This window comes from Musca autumnalis, unplaced genomic scaffold, assembly GCF_047663935.1.
Source record: "Musca autumnalis isolate F117 unplaced genomic scaffold, ASM4766393v1 scaffold_2, whole genome shotgun sequence".
NCBI classification, from domain to species: Eukaryota; Metazoa; Arthropoda; class Insecta; order Diptera; family Muscidae; genus Musca; species Musca autumnalis.
Window position 1 is genome coordinate 31,390,620 of NW_027411755.1, and position 25,473 is coordinate 31,416,092.

General features: G+C 39.5%; 1 protein-coding gene across 1 annotated transcript in view; it reads left to right on the forward strand.

Annotated features, from left to right (window-relative positions):
- loh (thrombospondin type 1 domain containing lonely heart) overlaps nt 1-25,473 on the forward strand; it is a 276,194-nt gene that overhangs the window by 70,429 nt on the left and 180,292 nt on the right. The window contains exons 3-4 of the mRNA XM_073967471.1: nt 1,836-1,902; nt 21,206-21,909. Of these exons, the coding sequence (XP_073823572.1) occupies nt 1,836-1,902; nt 21,206-21,909 (771 nt within the window). The remainder of the gene's footprint in view (nt 1-1,835; nt 1,903-21,205; nt 21,910-25,473) is intronic.

Here is a 25,473-nt window from a genome sequence, read left to right on the forward strand (position 1 = left end):
GCGGATAATGTTAATGCGCTGTTTATGCTCCTAGGCTTTTTCTGCTTCTTCTTTTTAGTTGGCGCTAAAACGCTTCATACATTCATTTGCATTCAACCAGATGCATTGTGAAAACTGATAGATCGATGGAAATGCGCCACCATATGTTGTTGGTGGAACTTCATTCATATTCTTTTGAGTTGTTGCTTTTTTTTTTTCTTTTCATAAAATTAAGTTGTCGTTGTTGTTCTGCAGTGATGAAATACGACCACTTATCCTCACTGTCATAAAATATGGAATATTATTATAGGGCTCATTTTACGCCACAACAAAAACAACAACAAGTTTGTTGGTTGTCCATTGTGCTGTGCTGCTCCAAAGAAAGTAATGTGTAAATTATGTTGTGTTTCCCTGGTCCATAGAATGTGTGCCTGTGTCTGGAAGTGCCTCTCAATAGTGACAATGATTATCGCATACATTTTTCTAACAGGATTTTAGCCATTCCAATAAATATCAAAGGCGTCCGTAAATACATATGTATGTATGTATAATGGGCGGGAAGTGCAGCACTTCTTTTAGTGGTTGAGAAGGAATGTCGTAGAGTTTTGCTTCCTGGTTGCAAATGGCAAAAGGATTTTTTATGGAGAAATATTTGATAGTTATAAAAATGGACCGCATATGCCTGAGATTCGGACTAGAACTAAATACAATTTGGTTTTAAACAATTACACTGTGCAACAAAATTCAATTTTGTTTTAAATGATGGGAAACCCGATTAGATTATGAAAGTAGAGCTAAAAATATGAGACACGTATATCGGCGTTTTTTAAGTTTACATCGAAAAGTAACCAAAGTATGCTGGGCAAGTTCCGCCCATTTCTAGTTTTTTTTTTTCGAAATTTTCGAGTTAAAATATCTTGGAATTCTTGTATTTTAGGTATATAGTGTCTTTGACAAATTTACTGAAGAGGATGTGGGGAATATATTTTTTGAAAGTTTGAACCTTCATGCGGTTCATCAAAGGGGTCTTTTTGGTCCTTTTTTTGAAAATCTTTCAAAAACTCATTTAAAATCTGATTATATCAAATCCAAATATTCTACAAAATTGTTCGCCATAAATTTTTACTATAGGTCACAGAATACACCAAATCTGTAAATTTTATCTAATCGTCAGAAATCTCTAAAAACAAAAAACGCGTTTTAGGGTTAAAGTGGGACTTCATCTGAGTTTATTCAAAACTGTCCCATAAAACATAATTTTAGAGAGGTGACGTTAAAGACTAAAATAACCTTCGTCGAATTTCACTGTAGGTCACCAAAGAAACGAAATGTCTATTTACATTATATATCATGAAAATATCAGTATTAATTTTGCTGAATAAACACGAAATATTTCCCAATTTTTTTGATGAAATTTTTTTCCGACTTTTTTCGAGTTGATGCATGAAAGTAATATTAAACTTAGTTCTACGTGAAAAGTGCCAAAAGAAGAAAAACTCTACACAAAATTTCACTATGAGTTTTGGAATAAACCATTTATCTAGTTACACTATTTCCTTAAGAAAATTAGATTCCAAATTTGTATATCTTAGGGTGAAAATATTTGTTTTATTTTTGCAAGGATTCCAAGATATCTTAACTCGAATATTAAAAAAAAAACTAGAAATGGGCGGAACTTGACCCGCCTACTTTGCTTACTTTCCGATGTGAACTTAAAAAACGCCGATACACGTGTCTCACATTTTTAACTTTAATAATCTACTCAGTTTTCCTTGTCATTTTTTTTGGTTGACGCACTCCTCGACTGAGTATTGAATATTATTTTAATGTTTTTCTTTTCTTTTTTTTCATTTCAGCATATTATTAATAATTACATTAACGGGTCTGACGTGGGCCGATTTATCAACGGTGGAAAAAATAAGAGTAAGTAATTAGGATTGTTGTTCAAATATATATGTAATCTAAATATGGCGGGTCGATCCAATTAATAGTTATTTTATAAAATTTGAAAGAGTTTTTCGCTTCATTAAAAATAACTATGAGAGCAGATGAGAATATGTGCCGATGTCCAAATCTTCACAGTTCCTGAAAGCAAATCAATTTTAATCACCTTCCACTTCAGAACTGAGAGATGAGCTGAATTACTTTACAAAGCATAATACGGTGCTATTGAAGCAACTTTAAATGGAAGGTGTTTACACCTGGGAAGCTTTTGTGGATTCTGGTACTACAATGTTCAGAGATTAGAAAAATCATAAAACAACAACAACAACAAAAAAAGAAAAATCGCCGAAACTCTTTTTAAATAAATCGCTATTCAAGTAGGCATTTTTAGGGTTTTTTAAAGGTTTTCATGATTTTGCTCTTAAACTGCAAGTCCTATCGAAATGTTGTAGCTAAGAAAATTTTCTAAAAGATTGGCCTTTATGACAATTTCGTATGTTTTACCGTTATTGAGATATAGAAGTTCAAATTGGGACAATGCATTGACTGTATCGTCTCCTTATCAAACAATATCAAGGCTGCAATTTTCCAACTTAAACTAATATATCCCAAAAATGGTATAACCTAGGAAAAAATAACAAAAGCCAATCATGTAGAGAATTTTCACAGCTAAAAGATTCTGCCTAGTCCCATTTCGATAAGACTTACCGTTTTCAAGCAAATCGTGAAAACCTAACAAAAAAGCTAAAAATGTGACCTAAACACCCATATATCTCAAAAATGGTAAAATCTAGGGACAAATCATAACAGTCAATCCTCTAGAAAATGTTCACAGCTACAACATTTTCTTTAGCCACATTTTGATGGGACTTGCGGTTTCCAAGAAAAATCGCGAAAATCTAAAATAAACCTTACTTACTTACTTAGCTGACCCATTACAGAACATTTGTTCCATAGACCGAACTAAGAAAAGATCTCCAATCCTCTCTGTTTTTCGCTTCGCTTTTTGGAATACCGCGACTTTTCATTTCTTCATCCACTTGTATGCTCCATCGAAGCTTAGGCCTGTCAATTCTGCGTGCACTGCCATATGGCATGTATTCATACGCCTTTTTAGCGGGTTCATCATCGCTCATTCTTATGATATGGCCCAGCCAACGCAATCGTTGCATCTCGATTAGTTTAATTCATGTCTTTGTATAGCTGATATAGCTCGTGGTTCATGCGACGTCGATATTCACCGTCAACGCAGATTGGTTCGTAGATCTTTCGAAGAATTTTTCTCTTCAACGCAGATTGGTTCGTAGATCTTTCGAAGAATTTTTCTCTCTGCTTGCGCAAGTACCCATGCTTCGGAGCCATACATTAGCACGGATGTTATCAGCGTTTTGTATAGTGTCATTTTTGTTTGACGAGATGTGGCTTTGTTTTTAAATTGCTTACTTAAACCATAGTAGCATTTGTTGGCCAATACAGTTCTTCTTCTTATTTCACAACCGATGTCGTTTGTCGTGTTTACGGAGGTGCCGAGGTAGACGAAGTCTTTTACTACCTCAATATTATAGGAACCAACTTCCAAAGTCGGTCCGAGCTCAATGGACGCATTGCGCGTCGACACCATCAACTTGGTCTTCTCACCGTTTACCGCCAGACCACTTTTGCAGATTCTGCTTCGACCTTCCTAAAGGTATCAGTTACTTCCTTTACTGATCGGCCCATGATGTCTATATCATCAGCATAAGCAAGTAACATGTGGCTATTGGTGTAAATTGTGCCATTTCTTTTGAAATTTGCATCTCGTATAACCTTTTCCAGCAAAATGTTGAATAGGTCACACGAAAGGCTGTCTCCTTGTCTGAAACCTTTTTTGGTACTGAACTATTCGGAGAGGTTCTTTCCCATTTTAACTGTGGACCTAGTATCAGTTAAAGTCATCTTACAAAGCCGGATGAGCTTTGCGGGGATACCAAATTCAGACATGGCTTGGAATACCTTTGAACGCAGCGGGCTGTCGAAGGCTGCTTTATAATCGACAAAAAGGTGATATGTGTCGATCTGCATCTCTTGGGTCTTCTACAGGATTTGCCGCAGCGTAAATATCTGGTCAATGGTGGACTTGCCAGGTCTAAAAGCCATATTGGTATGGTCCAATTATTTGGTTGACCATTGGCTTTAGTCGTTCGCACAATATCCCTGACATTAATTTATAGGCAATATGGAGAACACTTATGTCCCAATAGTTGGAGCATACAGTCTTATCTCCTTTCTTGTGGACGGGACACAGGATACTCAGGTTCCAATCGTCGGGTACGCGTTCTTCCTGCCAGATGGTGCTAACTAGCTGATGCTGGCTGGTAAGCTATCGGCTTCTGTTGCTTTATTATTCTTCAGCCGGTTTATTGCTGTCCTTACCTCATCTTGGCCGTGTGGTGTACATTCAATATCATCTTCTGGGATTGGATCTGTGGTATCATCGTCTTTGCTACTATTGGATACCAGCAGATTGGAGAAATCTTCCTTCCATATCGTGAGCACGCTATCTGTATCTGTTACCAGATTACCTTTCTGGTCTCTACAGGAGGATGTGCCTGTGCCAAAGCCATCTGTTGGATGTTTCACTCTTTGGTAGCATTTTCGAACTTCATTCTGGCTCCTGTACATCTCGATTTTTTCACACTCCCGCTTTTCCATTTCTCTCTTTTTCTTGCGGAAAAGACGTTTCTCTTTTCTCCTTTTCTCCCGATATCTCTCTCGTGCGCTACGCGTTGCTACTGATTGCAAAGTAGCCTTTCTATATGCCGCATTTTTCTCTTCGGTAGCAGCACAACACTCATGATCATACCATAGATTCCTTGGAGGAGGTCTCTGGAATCCAAGTATGGATTTTGCGGCTGTTTGCATGGAGTGGGCAATGCTTTGCCATTGTGCTGACATGTTATCGGGATGAGGAGTGCTTTGATTAAGCAATTGGGCTAGTTGAGTGGAATATGCTGTGGCTATCTGTTGTGATTGCAGCTTACCGATGTCTAACTTTCGTGTTGTGTCTGTTCGTACTTTGTTTGCTAAGTTTATGCGGGTGCGTACCTTTGCTGCAACAAGGTAGTGGTCCGAATCAATGTTTGCGCCTCGGAACGATCGTACATCCAACACGCTCGATGAATGTCTTCCATCTATCACAATATGATCAATTTGATTTCTTGTTTTCTGATCTGGAGACAGCCAGGTGCCGTTATGAATATCGAGATGATTAAATCTGGTACTGCTAACTACCATGTTGTTTTGCAGCTACAAAGTCTATCAGCCTCATACCATTGTCAGATGTTTCACTGTGGAGACTGAATTTCCCGACTGTTGTGCCAAAGATATTCTCCTTTCCAATTTTGGCATTAAAATCGCCTAGTATAATTTTAATGTCATGGGCAGGGCAACGGTCATATGTTTCTTCTAAGCGCTCGTAAAATATATCTTTGGTCTGTTCGTCCTTTTCTTCAGTGGGAGCATGGGCGCAAATAAAGCCGATGTTGAAGAATTTAGCTTTTATTCGAATTGCAGCAATTCTTTCATTCACTGGGGTGAAGCTGGATACCAGATGTTTTAGTCTCCGACTAACTACGAATCCGCAACCAAACTCATGCTTTACGTCATGGCAGCTATAATACAGTGCGTCACCTTTAGGTGTTGTTGTGACGCCTTTCCCAATCCATCGTATTTCCTGTATGACAGTAATATCGGCCTTTTACTTTTCAAGTACGTCTGCCAATGCGAAGACTGCACCTTCTCTATAAAGAGTGGGAACATTCCAGGTGCATATTAACAGATCATGGTCCTTAAAACGTTTGCGGGGTTCGTCAACTTTAGAGGGGTTTGTTTTTCTTTTCTTTCGTTTTTTCATAGTAGGCTGTTTTTTCTAGGAGAGGGTTACTAACCCGACGCCCAAACCCAAGTTTTTAACGTTGTTATGGGTGAACGTGCGGCACATGTTAGCCCACTACTACTTACGGGTGTTAAAGGCAGTTCCCCAGGTGACACCACGGGGAGGTCAGTGTCCCCTTGAGATGAAAGAGGGACCAAGATAAATCCTGGGATTTGCCATGTTAAAACCGGTCAGGACCGTTCTTTGTATCTTCCATCCCCTACGTCACCCAATTAATATTTATTTTATAAAATTTGGAAGAGTTTTCTCGCTTCAATAAAAATAACTATGAGAGCTGATGAGAATATGTGCCGATGTCCAAAACTATAGTCTGAAAGCAAATCAATTTTAATCACCTGAAAGAGATGAGCTGAATTACTTTACAAAGCATAATACGGTGCTCTTGAAGCAACTTTAAATGGAAGGTGCTTACAACTTGGAAGTTTTTGCGGATTATGAAACTACGATGTTCATAGATGAGAAAAGTCACAAAACAAAACAAAATTGTCGTAGCGCTTTTTAAATAAATCGCGATTCATGTCGGCATTTTTAGGTTTTCACGATTTTGCTTTGAAACTGCAAGTCCTATCGAAATGGGACGAAAAAAAATATTGTAGCTATGAAAATTTTCTACAAGATTGATCTTTATGACAATTTCGTATGTTTTACCGTTATTGAGATATAGAAGATCAAATTGGGACAATGCATTGACTGTATCGCCTCCTTATCAACAATATCAAGACTGCAATTTTCCAACTTAAACTAATATATCCCGAAAATGGTATAACCTAGGAAAAAATTACGAAAGCCAATCTTGTAGAGAATTTGACAGCTAAAAGATTCTGCCTAGTCCCATTTCGATAAGACTTACCGTTTTCAAGCAAATCGTGAAAACCCAACAAAAAAGCTAAAAATGTGACCTGAACACCCATATACCTCAAAAATAGTAAAACCTAGGAACAAATCATAACGGTCAATCCTCTAGAAAATTTTCACAGCTATAACATTTTCTTTAGTCCCATTTCTATGGGACTTGCGGTTTCCAAGCAAAATCGCGAAAATCTAAAATAAACCTTACTTACTTACTTAGCTGACCCATTACAGAACATTTGTTCCATAGACCGAACTAAGAAAAGATCTCCAATCCTCTCTGTTTTTCGCTTCGCTTTTTGAAATACCGCGACTTTTCATTTCTTCATCCACTTTTATGCTCCATCGAAGCTTAGGCCTGCCAATTCTGCGTGCGCCGCCATATGGCATGTATTCATACGCCTTTTTAGCGGGTTCATCATCGCTCATTCTTATGATATGGCCTAGCCAACGCAATCGTTGCATCTCGATTTGTTTAACTATATTCATGTCTTTGTATAGCTGATATAGCTCGTGGTTCATGCGACGTCGATATTCACCGTCAACGCAGATTGGTTCGTAGATCTTTCGAAGAATTTTTCTCTCTGCTTGCGCAAGTACCCATGCTTCGGAGCCATACATTAGCACGGGTGTTATCAGCGTTTTGTATAGCGTCATTTTTGTTTGACGAGATGTGGCTTTGTTTTTAAATTGCTTACTTAAACCAAAGTAGCATCTGTTGGCCAATACAATTCTTCTTTTTATTTCACAACCGATGTCGTTTGTTGTGTTTACGGAGGTGCCGAGGTACACGAAGTCTTTTACTACCTCAATATTATAAGAACCAACTTCCACAGTCGGTCCGAGCTCTATGGACGCTTTGCGCGTCGACACCATCAACTTGGTCTTCTCACCGTTTACCGCCAGACCCACTTTCGCAGATTCTGCTTCGACCTTCCTAAAGGTATCAGTTACTTCCTTTACTGATCGTCCCATGATGTCTATGTCATCAGCATAAGCAAGTAACATGTAGCTATTGGTGTAAATTGTGCCATTTCTTTTGACATTTGCATCTCGTATTACCTTTTTCAGCAAAATGTTGAATAGGTCACAGGAAAGGCTGTCTCCTTGTCTGAAACCTCTTTTAGTACAAAATTCTTCGGAGAGGTTCTTTCCAATTTTAACTGAGGACTTCGTGTCAGTTAAAGTCATCTTACAAAGCCGGATGAGCTTTGCGGGGATACCAAATTCAGACATTGCATGGAATACTTTTGATCGGAGGGGACTGTCGAAGGCTGCTTTATAATTTTATTTTATAATATGTGTCGATCTGCATCTCTTGGGTCTTCTACAGGATTTGCCGCAGGGTAAATATCTGGTCAATGGTGGACTTGCCAGGTCTAAAGCCATATTGGTATGGTCCAATTATTTGGTTGACCATTGGCTTTAGTCGTTCGCACAATATCCCTGACATTACCTTATAGGCAATATGGAGAACACTTATGTCCCAATAGTTGGAGCATACAGTCTTATCTCCTTTCTTGTGGACGGGACACAGGATACTCAGGTTCCAATCGTCGGGTACGCGTTCTTCCTGCCAGATGGTGCTAACTAGCTGATGCTGGCTGGTAAGCTATCGGCTTCTGCTGCTTTATTATTCTTCAGCCGGTTTATTGCTGTCTTTACCTCATCTTGGCCGGGCGGTATACATTCTATACCATCTTCTGGGATTGAATCTGTGGTATCATCGTCTTCGCTACTATTGGATACCAGCAGATTGGAGGAATGTTCTTTTCATATCCAGAGCACGCTATCTGTATCTGTTACCAGATTACCTTGCTGGGCTTTGCCTGTACCAAAGCCATCTGTTGGATGTTTCACTCTTTGGTAGCATTTTCGGACTTCATTCTGGCTCCTGTACATCTCGATTTTTCACACTCCCGCTTTTCCATTTCTCTCTTTTTCTTGCGGAAAAGACGTTTCTCTTTTCTCCTTTTCTCCCGATACCTCTCTCGTGCGCTACGCGTTGTTACGGATTGTAAAGTAGTCCAATATGCCGCATGTTTCTCTTCGGTGGCAGCACGACACTCATGATCATACCATAGATTCCTTGGAGGAGGTCTGTGGTATCCAAGTATGGATATTGCGGCTGACATGTTATCGGGATGAGGAGTGCTTTGATTAAGCAATTGGGCTAGTTGAGTGGAATATGCTGTGGCTATCTGTTGTGATTGCAGCTTACCGATGTCTAACTTTCGTGTTGTGTCTGTTCGTACTTTGTTTGCTAAGTTTATGCGGGTGCGTACCTTTGCAGCAACAAGGTAGTGGTCCGAATCAATGTTTGCGCCTCGGAACGATCGTACATCCAACACGCTCGATGAATGTCTTCCATCTATCACAATATGATCAATTTGATTTCTTGTTTTCTGATCTGGAGACAGCCAGGTGCCGTTATGAATATCGAGATGATTAAATCTGGTACTGCTAACTACCATGTTGTTTTGCAGCTACAAAGTCTATCAGCCTCATACCATTGTCAGATGTTTCACTGTGGAGACTGAATTTCCCGACTGTTGTGCCAAAGATATTCTCCTTTCCAATTTTGGCATTAAAATCGCCTAGTATAATTTTAATGTCATGGGCAGGGCAACGGTCATATGTTTCTTCTAATAAAGCCGATGTTGAAGAATTTAGCTTTTATTCGAATTGCAGCAATTCTTTCATTCACTGGGGTGAAGCTGGATACCAGATGTTTTAGTCTCCGACTAACTACGAATCCGCAACCAAACTCATGCTTTACGTCATGGCAGCTATAATACAGTGCGTCACCTTTAGGTGTTGTTGTGACGCCTTTACCAATCCATTTCCTGTATGGCAGTATATCGGCCTTGTACTTTTTAAGTACGTCTGCTAATGCGAAGACTGCAACTTCTCTATAAAGAGTGCGAACATTCCAGGTGCAGATTCGCAGATCATGGTCCTTAAAACGTTTGCGGGGTTCGTCAACTTTAGAGGGGTTTGTTTTTCTTTTCTTTCGTTTTTTCATAGTAGGCTGTTTTTTCTAGGGGAGGGTTACTAACCCGACGCCCAAACCCACGTTTTTAACGTTCTTATGGGTGAACGCGCGGCACATGTTAGCTCACTAACTTTAACGGGTGTTAAAGGCAGTTCCCCAGGTGACACCACGGGGAGGTCAGTGTCCACTTGAGATGAAAGAGGGACCAAGATAAATCCTGGGCTTTGCCATGTTAAAGCCGGTCAGGACCGTTCTTTGTATCTTCCATCCCCTACGTCACCCAATTAATATTTTTTTCATAAAATTTGGAAAAGGTTTTCGCTTCAATAAAAATAACTATGAAAGCTGATGAGAATATGAGCCGATGTCCAAATCTATAGTCTTCTTCGCCGTTCCTGGAAGCAAATCAATTTTAATCACCTTCCACTTCAGAACTGAGAGATGAGCTGAATTACTTTACAAAGCATTATACGGTGCTATTGAAGCAACTTTAAATGGAAGGTGTTTACACCTGGGAAGTTTTTGTGGATTCTGAAACTACAATTTTCAGAGATGAGAAAAATCACAAAACAAAAAAAAAAAAAAAAACGCCGTAGCGCTTTTTAAATAAATCGCGATTCATGTCGGAATTTTTAGGGTTTTTAAGGTTTTCACGATTTTACTTTGAAACCTCAAGTCCCATCGAAATGGCACTAAAAAAAATGTTGTAGCTATGAAATTTTTATGAGTTTTTTAGATTTTCACGATTTTGCTTTGAAACCGCAAGTCCTATCGAAATGGGACAAAAGAAAATGTTGTAGCTATGAACATTTTCTACAAGATTGACCATTATGACAATTTCGTATGTGTTACCGTTATTGAGATATAGAAGTTCAAATTGGGACAATGCATAGACTGTATCGCCTCCTTATCAACAATATCAAGACTGCAATTTTCCAACTTAAACTTATATATCTCGAAAACGGTACAACCTAGGAATAAATTACGAAAGCCAATCTTGTAGAGAATTTTCGCAGCTAAAAGATTCTGCCTAGTCTCATTTCGATAAGACTTACCATTTTCAAGCAAATCGTGAAAACCTAAAAAAAAGCTAAAAATGTGACCTGAACACCCATATATCTCAAAAATGGTAAAACCTAGGAACAAATCGTAATTGTCAATCCTCTAGAAAATTTTCACAGCTACAATATTTTCTTTAGCCCCATTTCGATAGGACTTGCGGTTTCCAAGCAAAATCGCGAAAATCTACAATAAACCTAAAAATGTGATTTTTGACCGCGATTTATTTAAAAGTCCCTCTAGCGATTTTTTTTCTTTTTTTTGGATTTTTTCTCATCTATGAACATTGCAGCTTGAAAATCCGCAAAACTTTCCCGGTGTAAGCGGTTTTCACTTGAAGTTAGTTAAGGCGCACCATGTATGACATTGTTTTCTAGGGTAGCGATACAGTCAATGCATTGTCCCAATTTGAACTTCTATATCTCAATAACGGTAAAACCTTCGAAATTACCGTGAAGGTCAATCTTGTAAAGAATTTTCATAGCTACAACATTTTCTTTAGTGCCGTTTCGATAGGACTTGCGGTTTCCAAGCAAAATCGCGATTTTTTTAAAAAGCGCTCCTGGGATTTTTTTGTCGTAGGTCGTTCACTACTCGACTATGCGGTCCCAGTCTGGACCTCTAATTTCAGTGATACTCAATGGGAAAACCTCCAGACAATCCAAAATACAGCCCTCAGAATGGCAACGGGCTGCCACTTCAAAATGCCTGAAAACCACCTGAACCATGAAATGCAAAATATTTAATGTCAAAAGACGGTCAGAACTCCTTACGAAACAACACACCAACTGAAATGTCTCTCCCCAAAACACACTAACCACCTCACTTTCATGAAGCCTCTTTCCGAAAAGGAAGCCTCTTTTAGAAAGCACACCCTCCTCCCCTCTACACACACCCAATGAGGCAACACTTAAACAATAAATAAATCACCTATAGCATCGTCTTGGGCGGTAGACTTCCTCCATTTAGTGACGAGGCAACCAAACTACCAAGAGAGACCAGATGCATCCTAGCCCAGTTTAGGTAAGGACTATCCAGGTACCTGAATAGTTACCTATGCCTCCTAAACCCTGAGATACCAAACTACCCAGAGAGACCAGATGCATCCTAGCCCAGCTAAGGTCAGGACTATTCAGGTACCTGAGTAGTTACCTATGCCTCCTAAACCCTGAGATATCAAACTACCAAGAGAGACCAGATGCATCCTAGCCCAGCTCAGGTCAGGACTATCCAGGTGCCTGAATAGTTACCTATGCCTCCTAAACACTGAGATACCAAACTACCAAGAGGGACCAGAGCATCCTAGCCCAGCTCAGGTAAGGACTATCAAGGTACCTGAATAGTTAGCTATGTCTCCTAAACCCTGAGATACCAAACTACCCAGAGAGATCAGATGCATCCTAGCCCAGCTAAGGTCAGGACTATTCAGGTACCTGAGTAGTTACCTATGCCTCCTAAACCCTGAGATATCAAACTACCAAGAGAGACCAGATGCATCCTAGCCCCACCTATGCCTCCTAAACACTGAGATACCAAACTACCAAGAGGGACCAGAGCATCCTAGCCCAGCTTAGATCAGGACTATCCAGGGACCTGAATAGTTGCCTCCTAAACCCTGAGATACCAAATGAGTGCCCAAACTGTGGACATTATCCGTACATCACAAAAACCCACAACACTGACATCCGAGTCGCGATGGACACAATCTAATCCAAGCTACAATATTCTTTGGATTGGATGTGGATATGTGAAATGTCTTATTTTTAATTTTCAATTTTTCTTTCTTTCTCTGTTTATTTTCCTTCTTCTCTCAAAACTCTTAAACACTGGTGTCATGAAGAGGCTCCTGTTGCATTCCTCAGGACGGCATTCTGGCAGGTTTGAATATTCGTCCACTGCGTAGCGCTAAAATTTGCATGCCACAGCGCTGTCGCATAGATCAACCACAGACTGGCCTATTGGTTTGTAAGACGTCAACAAGGTGTCTTTGTCAGCACCCTAAGTGCTGCCGACCAGCGACTTGAGGAACTTGTTCCAACTTTTTTCAGTTTGTCGCAGATAGCTGTGGCGTGCGCGCACCACTTAAATTAGTGTCGAATGTGACTCCTAAAAATGTAGAGCAGTTTGTGGTCGGAATTCTACTATCGTCAACTTTCGACATTCAATTCTCTTCCAAACAGCGCTGTCCATGTGGTGAACAGAATGGCTGTAGATTTTGTGGTTAAATGGGTTTAATAGGAGTTCAGTCTTTCACAGATATCATCAGGGAAGTTACCTGATCATCCGCATACGTTACAATCTCGTTGCCGTCTGGAGGGGGCGGAATACAGAAGAGGTAGAGGTTAAACGTTCCGGAGATATCACCCCACCTTGGCAAACTCCCTGTTTTACTCTACGGGGTTTGGACTTATTGTTCCTGAATTTCACGTACGACTGGCGTCCACATATATAGTTGACTATCCAACGTTTCAAGCTTGGCCGGAGGGTTGTCTGCTCAATGTCCTCAACCAGCGTGGATGACCTGACTGTATCAAAGGCCGTTGTTAAGTCAAGCCTCACCACCACTGTTCTATCACACGGCGGTCTATGGTTGAATCCTTGACAAATATATGTGGAGATGGCGTGCAACGCTGTTGTCGTGCTTTGCTGCTTACGGAATCCATGCTGATGATCGGTAACTTCACAGCTATTCCTGATACTGGGGAGGACTAAGGCCTCAAGGATCTTTGCTACGGACGACAAAAGCGAAATCGGCCTGTACGATCCACTTTTGCTGGCATCCTTGGCTTCCGTAGCGGCACCATCCTCCCATTTTCCAGACTTCGGGAACAATGCGGATGGCTAGCGACAAGTTGAGAACTTTAGTGAGATAGTCCACTCCTGGCTCATCCAGCTGCTTCTGCATTACCATGGAGATTCTATCAGAGCCCAATGCTTTGGATGATTTAGAGTTCCTGATGGCATTCGCAACATCGTCCATTGTAAACTGTGATGGTTCCTCCTCGGCAGGAAGAGATCTGATGTCACTCTCGGGGTGCTGGACAAACTGTTGATTGAAATAACTTGCACACCTTTTCGGGTCAGTAAACGTAACGTCGCCAAACGTGGCTGAGGTCCTATTTTCCATCCTTCCATGGTTCGAGAGTGGCTTAACCGTTGCCCACAATTCACTTATTCCGGCTCCAATGTTGCAACTCTTCAGATGATTTAACCAATTATTTTGCTTATGCTCGCCGACCAGCCTGTTAACTTCCAGTGTCAGCTCCCTGACTCTGCGGTCATTGGGGTTGGCTCGACGAAGCTCATCACGCTTGTTTGCTAATCCCGTCGCCTCTACTGCGAAATTTGGTTTTACTTCGGGTATTCGACCACCAGGGATATGGTGAGCGGCTGCAGCAATGATGATATCTCGGAACGTCCTTTACCCTACCCGAACATCAGACGGATTGGGCAGTTCTCTGAAGCGGTGATTGGTGAACTCTCTGAAACTCGGCCAATTAGCATTCCTATGATTGACGAACGTGCGGCGTTCAGAAGTGATGAAATCGGGTAGTCTGCTAATGTAGAAAATTTTGGGGAAATGGTCTGATCCAAGGGAAATGACGGGTTGCCAGGTAACTTCATTTGTCAGACCAGGTGCCACGAAGGTTATGTCTGGCGAACTGTGACACTTTCCTCTAATTCTGGTAGGGGCGTCCTCATTGACAGTGCAAAACGTAAGCTCAGCCAGCGCTGTACCTCTCTGGTCGTTTCCGAGGGCCGAATGCCACATCTCGTGATGCGTATTAAAATCCCCCAGGACCAGACGATTATGACTTTCAAAGGCGGGCTAATGTCAGGCTCGTAATCTAAAATACAGCTATTTCTCGGCGGGATGTATACGTTCAGCAACTCTATCTCTGCAGTCCCACACCTGACTGCTACCCTCATACATTCCATGTACGTGTCATTAGAGACAGGCTCAAGCGAGAAAGGTCTGTATTGGACAGACTAGTGCAATAGGAAACCTAATCCCCCACATCCACTTCCTTCCTTAACACGTTGTAACCATCACAGCGTTGTAAGCTACAGTTGTTGTTGAGCTTGGTTTCTTGCATTCCGGGATATACAGCTCCGAACACAGAAAAACGAAACAAATACAAACACACGTAGAGTGAGGTGGAAGCCGCTAGCCAGAACGCTGATGTTATGTGGTTCCGGGTCAATCCGATACGAAAGAACACGCAGCCGTGGTGTTGGAATTCGAGGGGTAGCATTTGACAGTATGTTCACGTAGTCCGCGCATGGCACAGATATCTGAGACATACTGAGATGGACAAACAACGTGCTCAAGTCTCAAGCCGGCAACACTTGGGGTGCAGATAAAGAAACCTTTATCATGACTCGATGACTTAACCAGAGCAGCCGTGCTCGACTTATCAAGCACTCAACACTGTTTGTGGACATCGAGCAGACTACACTACGGCCAAGTTTGAAACGTTGGACAATCAATTGTATGTGTGAACGTAACATGCAGTAACACGAATTCGAAGCCCCGTAGAGGAAAACAGAAAGTTCCCCAAGGTGAGAAAGGATGAACTCCTATTTGGCAGATTGAGTTTAATGTTAATGGTAATAGAATTACGGCCACTAATTACCCCAAAAATCTAGGGGTCACATTCGACAGTACGTTCACGCCATCCGGGCATACAATAAGCATAGATGTAGGAACAAGGTCCCCAAGTTTACATACGGTATCGAGTTAATGCCGTCATGAACCTTGGCTGCTACAAAGAAAATGTTCAAATTCGGTTTTCGGATCCATCGGACATCTAACACGCTGTATGCATAAATGCCTTCCGTTTATCACGTCATAGTCTCTAAAAGCGTGGTCTTTTTATTTATTATTTACTTCCATGATCATTTCCCTGCCATTTCGACAACCTTGATGCAATACCGTGACTGTGCTAGTTAGTGGGTTAGTGCAGTGACAAAACAGAAGTGTCACTTTACAACTATACCACGGTTTGTGATAACCTTCACCCAAATAATTAATGATCCCTTACATGTAAACGAAACACTCATTAATTCTGAATCGAACAGGCAGGGAAGTTGCACCATAAAAATAAATTCGTCTATTCAGAAAAAAAGCGACGATTGCAACAAATTCTCCCATTCAAGTCTTTAGTAATTTGACATAACATGGATCATTACACTTCTGTCCACTCCCAAATCCCAATATAAATAAGTTTCAACAAGTTGTTGGTTCATACCATAAAGCTCGGGCAGAACATCAATTGTAGCCGAAACAAAACGTACATGATTTTTAACCTTGATGCGCTGCATTAACATTCTATGACAATATTGTCAGCCGCTACTTGAATTCTTTTTTTGCTACAAAAGAACCGAAATTGGCTCGTTTGGAGGCCTATTCATATCCAAGACCACCACAATAGTTGATGATGTCGTTATTGTTGATGGCTCTCAATGATCCATAACGAAAACGTTTTAACTAAATTTGGAAAAATCAGAACAATACCACACGAAAATGTTGAAATATTCTCATAGGAATGAATGGTTAGAATGATGATGATGATGAACACACCTTGGTATAGTAAAACTAAAATGCTGACAATTCCTAATGAGCGGTAAACAGTTACATTTACATTATTACAAAAAAAGGGATAATATTCGTTTTATGAAAAAAATAACAATAAACTCTTAAAATAACAATGACATTTTTCGAATGCGTATCATCATATGACATTGATATGAATTGGAAAAAGGTTAGGAATCTAGCGCACTATGCGCATAAAAACGACAATAAATGTGACGAACATTATTTGATATACCACCGAGATGATACATTTCCTTAGAAAAACACAATTTCCGTTTGCCTTGAAAAGGGTCTTAGGAAGAACCTTTCCCTTGGGGAGGGTCTTAAGAAGCAATCTTTCCATTGCGAAGGGTCATAAGAAGTACCCTTTCCCTTGGAAAGGGTCGTAACAACAACCCTTTACTATGGAAAGGGTCTCTAGAAGCACCCTTCCCCATGGAAATGTTCTTTGGAAGCACCCTTTTTCCATAGAAAGGGTTTTTAGAAGCACCCTTTTCCATAGAAACGGTCTTTAGAAGCACCCTTTCCCATGGAAAGGGCCTTTGGAAAGGGTCTTTAGAAGCACCCTTCCCATGGAAAGGGTCTTTGGAAGCACCCCTTCCCATTGAAAGGGCCTTGGAAGCACGCCTTCCCATTGAAAGGGTCTTTAGAAGCACCCTTTTCCATGGAAAGGATCTTTGGAAGCACCCTTTCCCATGGAAAGGGTCTTTGGAAGCACCCTTTTCTATGGAAAGGGTCTTTAGAAGCACCCTTTTCTATGGATAGAATCTTTAGAAGCACCCTTTCCCAAGGAAAGGGTCTTTAAAAGCACCCTTGGAAGAACCCTTTCCAATTGAATGTGTCTTTAGAAGCACAATTTTCTATGGAAATGGTCTTTAGAAGCACCATTTTCTATGGAAAGGGTCTTTAGAAGCACCCTTTTCCTTTCGGTACTTTTTCCTAAGACCCTTTCCAAAGGAAATGGTGCTTCCTAGCGCCCTTTCCAAAGGAAATGGTGCTTCCTAATGCCCTTTCCAAAGGAAGGGTGCTTCCTAAGACACTTTCCAAAGGAAAGACCTTTTCCAAAGGAAAGGGTTCTTCCTAAGACCCTTTCCAAAGGAAAGGGTGCTTCTTTAGATCCTTTCCTAAGGAAAGAGTGCTTCTTTAGATCCTTTCCTAAGGAAAGGGTGCTTCCTAAGATCCTTTCCTAAGGAAAGGGTGCTTCCTAAGATCCTTTCCTAAAGAAAGGGTGCTTCCTAAGATCCTTTCCTATGGAAAGGGTGCTTCCTAAGACCCTTTCCTATGGAAAGGGTGCTTCCTAAGACCCTTTCCTAAGGAAAGGGTGCTTCCTAAGACCCTTTCCTAAGGAAAGTGTGCTTCCTAAGACCCTTCCTTAAGGAAAGTGTGCTTCCTAAGACCCTTTCCTAAGGAAAGGGTGCTTCCTAAGATCCTTTCCTAAGAAAAGGGTGCTTCCTAAGATCCTTTCCTAAAGAAAGGGTGCTTCCTAAGATCCTTTCATATGGAAAAGGTGCTTTCTAAGACCCTTTCCTAAGGAAAGGGTGCTTCCTAAGACCCTTTCCTAAGGAACGGGTGCTTCCTAAGACCCTTTCCTAAGGAAAGTGTGCTTCCTAAGACCCTTCCTTAAGGAAAGGGTGCTTCCTAAGACCCTTTCCTAAGGAAAGGGTGCTTCCTAAGACCCTTTCCTAAGGAAAGGGTGCTTCCTAAGACCCTTTCCTAAGGAAAGTGTGCTTCCTAAGACCCTTTCCTAAGGAAAGTGTGCTTCCTAAGGCCCTTTTATAATGAAAGGGTGCTTCGTTAGACCCTTTAATGATGAAAGGGTGCTTCGTTAGACCCTTTTATAATGAAAGGGTGCTTCGTTAGACCCTTTCATAGTGAAAGGGTGCTTCGTTAGACCCTTTTATAATGAAAGGGTGCTTCGTTAGACCCTTTTATAATGAAAGGGTGCTTTGTTAGACCCTTTTATAATGAAAGGGTGCTTCGTTAGACCCTTTTATAATGAAAGGGTGCTTCGTTAGACCCTTTTATAATGAAAGGGTGCTTCGTTAGACCCTTTTATAATGAAAGGGTGCTTCGTTAGACCCTTTTATAATGAAAGGGTGCTTCGTTAGACCCTTTTATAATGAAAGGGTGCTTCGTTAGACCCTTTTATAATGAAAGGGTGCTTCGTTAGACCCTTTTATAATGAAAGGGTGCTTCGTTAGACCCTTTTATAATGAAAGGGTGCTTCGTTAGACCCTTTTATAATGAAAGGGTGCTTCGTTAGACCCTTTTATAATGAAAGGGTGCTTCGTTAGACCCTTTTATAATGAAAGGGTGCTTCGTTAGACCCTTTTATAATGAAAGGGTGCTTCGTTAGACCCTTTTATAATGAAAGGGTGCTTCGTTAGACCCTTTTATAATGAAAGGGTGCTTCGTTAGACCCTTTTATAATGAAAGGGTGCTTCGTTAGACCCTTTTATAATGAAAGGGTGCTTCGTTAGACCCTTTTATAATGAAAGGGTGCTTCGTTAGACCCTTTTATAATGAAAGGGTGCTTCGTTAGACCCTTTTATAATGAAAGGGTGCTTCGTTAGACCCTTTTATAATGAAAGGGTGCTTCGTTAGACCCTTTTATAATGAAAGGGTGCTTCGTTAGACCCTTTTATAATGAAAGGGTGCTTCGTTAGACCCTTTTATAATGAAAGGGTGCTTCGTTAGACCCTTTTATAATGAAAGGGTGCTTCGTTAGACCCTTTTCAAAGGAAAGTGTGCTTCGTTAGACCCTTTTATAATGAAAGGGTGCTTCGTTAGACCCTTTTCAAAGGAAAGTGTGCTTCGTTAGACCCTTTTATAATGAAAGGGTGCTTCGTTAGACCCTTTCCAAAGGAAAGGGTGCTTTGTAAGACCCTTTCCAAAGGAAAGGGTGCTTTGTAAGACCCTTTCCAAAGGAAAGTGTGCTTTGTAAGACCCTTTTATAATGAAAGGGTGCTTTGTAAGACCCTTTTATAATGAAAGGGTGCTTTGTAAGACCCTTTTCAAAGGAAAGTGTGCTTTGTAAGACCCTTTCCAAAGGAAAGGGTGCTTTGTAAGACCCTTTTCAAAGGAAAGTGTGCTTTGTAAGACCCTTTCCAAAGGAAAGGGTGCTTTGTAAGACCCTTTTCAAAGGAAAGTGTGCTTTGTAAGACCCTTTCCAAAGGAAAGGGTGCTTTGTAAGACCCTTTCCAAAGGAAAGTGTGCTTTGTAAGACCCTTTCCAAATGAAAGGGTGCTTTGTAAGACCCTTTTCAAAGGAAAGTGTGCTTTGTAAGACCTTTTCCAAAGGAAAGGGTGCTTTGTAAGACCTTTTCCAAAGGAAAGGGTGCTTTGTAAGACCCTTTCCAAAGGAAAGTGTGCTTTGTAAGACCCTTTTATAATGAAAGGGTGCTTTGTAAGACCCTTTTATAATGAAAGGGTGCTTTGTAAGACCCTTTTCAAAGGAAAGTGTGCTTTGTAAGACCCTTTCCAAAGGAAAGGGTGCTTTGTAAGACCCTTTTCAAAGGAAAGTGTGCTTTGTAAGACCCTTTCCAAAGTAAAGTGTGCTTTGTAAGACCCTTTCCAAATGAAAGGGTGCTTTGTAAGACCCTTTCCAAATGAAAGGGTGCTTTGTAAGACCCTTTTCAAAGGAAAGTGTGCTTTGTAAGACCTTTTCCAAAGGAAAGGGTGCTTTGTAAGACCTTTTCCAAAGGAAAGGGTGCGTTGTAAGACCTTTTCCAAAGGAAAGGGTGCTTTGCAAGACCTTTTCCAAAGGAAAGGGTGCTTTGTAAGACCTTTTCCAAAGGAAAGGGTTCTTTGTAAGACCCTTTTCTACGGAAAGGGTGCATTGTAAGACCTTTTTCAAAGGAAAGGGTGCTTCGAAGACATTTTTCAAAGGAAAGAGTGCTTCAAAGACCTTTCTCAAAGGAAAGGGTTCTTCCTAAGGACCAAAGGAACAAAATATTCTGATTTGGTGGTTTTCATGTGAAATATTCTTATTTAAGACAATCCACTTTCATTTTCATCACCATGACATAATATCTTCATATGAAAAAGTGAAACATAAAATTGGCCCTCATAAGTGTTTTCTTCTCCTCCTCTCTTTTGACCCACAAGATAACATATGCGGATATCAAATTTATGTGTTTTGAATATTGTAACACTCAATAATAAAAATAAATAAAATCGAAAAAATTGAGACTAAAATTGAATGTATTGAACACTTTAATATTTCAATCTTGTCGTACTTATCCTATGGTGGTGGTGGCGAACTCCCCCACTCTCTTCACCCCACGGTCAGTAACGCGTAAAACCACAACAATGTTTACCGAAACCATCATCAATGAAGTGAAGAGAAGTGAGTGAGTGGCGGACAAGCTGGCTGACTTGTTAAATGCATTGTGCGCGGTGCATTGTCATACCGTGGCATGGCCTAGCGTAACATAGAATGCCATGACAGGGAAAATATGATTAAATTTAACCCAATTTACCATGGTCTGGCTTTTATTTGTTGTGGTAAACTATGGTGTCCGACGCACTTTGGCATGACAGCCAGCACACACTGAGTTGAGTGTCTTGTCGAAGTGATAAAAAAACTATTCCACCCACAATTTTTATTGGAGAATGCCATAAACAAATATTTGTTCAAATGGAGTTTTTACGATAGGGCGCCACTTTTTGTTCTTAACAAACAACAAAAAAGACATTTCCATGGGGAAATGAAATGAAAATTCTTTAAGTAGTTTTGAAGGGGAAGGGGAAGAGGAATAAATATGTGTGAACACGAAATGTCAATAAAATGGTTTAGATTTTATTTCAATTCCCCTAATAAATAATTGGTCCCCTTTCTTTCGTTCCAGAAACACAAAGAATGGCTTAAACAGCGAAATCGAGAGCGCAACAATAATCTCTCAAATCTGGATGCCCAGCAAAAATCAGTAGAACTTTTAAATCTGTGGCGTTTTGATCATGGCAGCAACCAAGGGCAACCGGATCCTCGGGCAAATGACGTCTTTCCGGAAAATGAAAGGATTTTAAATCCGGTGTTTGTAACCAGCACACCAAGCACAACAACAACCTCTACAACTGCAACCAGCACTACACCAAAACCAAGGACCACAACAACAACCACAACTCCTAGACCTATTCCCACTCGTAGATCCACACCTAGTACCACCACCACCACTCGACGTCCCACAACCACAACAGCTGCCTCATCTACCAGATATTCTTTGTTGCACAATCAGCGACGGCCACATTACTCTTCAAATTGGTTGAGTAATGATATTTTGGATAAATCCAATCATGTTATTGCCACGCCCCCCACAACAACAACTACCACAACAACCACTACTACTCCTAGACCTACCACAACTACGACCACCACCACAACGACAACACCAATGCCCCCACCAACGACCACCTCGACGACTACCACAACAACGACAACTCGTAAACCTAGACCACGTCCCTATCCTCGTTGGAATGATTGGAGCGAATGGAGTGAATGTTCTCGTAGTTGCGGTGGTGGTGTACGCTATCAGCAAAGGAAATGTGTTAATCGGTAAGTGGAACAAATATTTTATTATAAATACAAATTGAGGATGGCCTTACTTTAAGGAAAACAGCAGCTGACTTAAGATATTAAAATACGAATCCTCGAACCTGAGGACATAGTTCTCCATAAAATATGCTTTAATATTCTATTCTAAAATATTGTTCTAAGACAATCTGCCCCTAAATGAAGGCCTGAATTAAAAAAAAAATTTCAATATTTTTCTACTGTATTAGGGTGTATTTTGTCCAGTGTATTAGTGTGGATTTTTTAAAGAATATGTTTCTACTGTATTAGCGTGAATTTTTTAAGAATATTTTTCTATTGTATTAGCGTGGATTTTTTTAAAGAATATTTTTTCTTCTGTATTAGCGTGGATTTTTTAAAGAATATTTTTTCTTCTGTATTAGCGTGGATTTTTTAAAGAATATTTTTTCTTCTGTATTAGCGTGGATTTTTTAAAGAATATTTTTCTATTGTATTAGCGTGGATTTTTTAAAGAATATTTTTCTATTGTATTAGCGTGGATTTTTTTTAAAGAATATTTTTCTATTGTATTAGCGTGGATTTTTTTAAAAAATATTTTTTCTTCTGTATTAGCGTGGATTTTTTAAAGAATATTTTTCTATTATATTAGCGTGGATTTTTTTAAAGAATATTTTTCTATTGTATTAGCGTGGATTTTTTCAAAGAATATTTTTCTACTATATTAGCGTGTGTTTTTTTAAAGAATATTTTTCTACTATACTAGCGTGGATTTTTTTAAAGAATATTTTTCTACTATATTAGCTTGGATTTTTTTAAAGAATATTTTTCTACTATATTAGCGTGGATTTTTTAAAGAATATTTTTCTACTGTATTAGCGTGGATTTTTTTAAAGAATATTTTTCTATTGTATTAGCGTGGATTTTTTCAAAGAATATTTTTCTACTATATTAGCGTGGATTTTTTTAAAGAATATTTTTCTACTATATTAGCGTGGATTTTTTAAAGAATATTTTTCTACTATATTAGCGTGGATTTTTTTAAAGAATATTTTTCTACTGTATTAGCGTGGATTTTTTTAAAGAATATTTTTCTATTGTATTAGCGTGGATTTTTTCAAAGAATATTTTTCTACTATATTAGCGTGGATTTTTTAAAGAATATTTTTCTACTATATTAGCGTGGATTTTTTTAAAGAATATTTTTCTACTATATTAGCGTGGATTTTTTAAAGAATATTTTTCTACTGTATTAGCGTGGATTTTTTTAAAGAATATTTTTCTACTGTATTAGCGTGGATTTTTTTAAAGAATATTTTTCTACTGTATTAGCGTGGATTTTTTTAAAGAATATTTTTCTACTGTATTAGCGTGGATTTTTTTAAAGAATATTTTTCTACTGTATTAGCGTGGATTTTTTTAAAGAATATTTTTCTACTGTATTAGCGTGGATTTTTTAAAGAATATTTTTCTACTGTATTAGCATGGATTTTTTTAAAGAATATTTTTCTATTGTATTAGCATGGATTTTTTTAAAGAATATTTTTCTATTGTATTAGCGTGGATTTTTTATACCCTACACCACTATGTGGGGAGGGTATTATAAGTTGGTTTTGCCCAAAAAGTTTGTAACGCATCGAAATAATGGTCGTAGACCCATACTTATATATACCAAAATGAATGTCTCGCCGAGCTGAGTCGATCTGGCTATGTGTGTCCGTCCGTCAGTCCGTCCGTCCGTCCGTCCGTCTGTCCGTCTGTCCGTCTGTCCATCTAAACCTTGTAATCACGCTACAGGTCGCAATTTTGATCGGATCCTCGCCAAATTTTGGGTGTTGATGAGGGTCCCGGAGGGGAAGAAGCCTATTGATTTTGGTGATGGTCGGATAATATTTAGGGGTCGGAATGGGCAAACACTTATTTGGAGAAAAGTCAACATTTTATTTCAAAGCCAATATCTCTGTTTCTTTAAGAGGTATATCAAAAGCAAAACCTGGCAAGGGAAGTAGAAAATGTCACCTTTACAACGATGTAAAGTAGGTTGTCGTAGGTGGTCAAATAGCAGAGATATGGCAATAGTCGATAATGCATCCCATTTTCCGATTTTTTTGTAATCACGCTACAGGTCGCAATTTTGATCGGATCGTCACGAAATTTCGGGGGTTAATGGGGGTCCCAAAGAGAAAGAAGCCTATTGATTTTGATGATTGTCGGATAATATTCAGGGGTCGGAATGGGCAAACACTTATTTGGAGAAAGGTCAACGTTTTATTTCAAAGCCAATATCTCTGTTTCTTTAAGAGGCATATCAAAAGCAAAACCTGACAAGGAAAGTAGAAAATATCACCTTTACAACGATGTAAATAAAATTGTCGTAGGTGGTCAAATAGCAGAGATATGGCAATAGTCGATAGTGCATCCCATTTTCCGATTTTTTTTGTAATTACGCCACAGGTCCCAATTTTGATCGGATCGTCACGAAATTTTAGGGGTTAATGAGGGTCCCACAGAGGAAGAATCCTACTGATTTTAATGATGGTCGGATAATATTCAGGGGTCGGAATGGGCAAAAACTTATTTGGAGAAAAGGTCTACGTTTTATTTCAAAGCCAATATCTCTGTTTCTTTAAGAGGTATATCAAAAGCAATTTGTTTGTAATCACGCTACAGGTCGCAATTTTTATCGGATCGTCACGAATTTTTTGGGAGTTGATGCGGGTCCCACAGAGGAAGAAGCCTATTGATTTTGGTGATAGTCGGATAATATTTAGGGGTTGGAATGGGGAAAAACTCATTTGGAGACAAATTCAAAGTTTTATTCTTTGTGAATATATTGGCTTCTAGTAGGGGTATTCCAACGACAAAGCCTGTCAATGGAATAAGAAAATATTACCTTTACATTGGTGTAAAGCAGGTTGGCGAAGGTGGTCAAACAAGGGAGATACCACAATAGTCGGTAATGCATCTAATTCTTCCAGTTTTTGCAATGAAGCTACAGGTCGTAATTTTGATCGGATGGTCACAAAATTTTGGTTGCTTATGGGGGTCCCAGAGAGAAAGAGGCATATTATTTTTGGTAGTAGTCGGTTTATATTCCCTAAAAGAAATGTTTACCAGTGAAAAGCTTATGTGGTGTAGGGTATCACATGGTCGGCCCCGTTCCGACTATAGCCTTTGCTCACTTGTTAGATCATATTTTACGATTTTTATCCAGATTGCCGTTACTATTGAACGCCTGAAATATTTCATCGATGTTTTTCGTGCTTCATTTAATAAGGTTTTTTAATATTTATGATATACATATATATATATATATATTTGTATCTTTTGTTTGGAGACTCATAGTGAAATTTAATTTGGAACATTTCTTCCATTAACAATATCCCCAAAAATTTAAGGATTTTGTTAGATTTTGGCCCAGTATGGAATTGTGTAAAATGAACAGTCCAAAATGAAAGCCAATAATTTCAACTTAAAATCAACAAATTTGTAATGTAATTTTCATAAGGAAGTAGTATACGTAGATATATGGTTTATTCTGAAGTTCATATTGAAATGTTGTGCAGAATTTTTCCCCTTTTGACACTT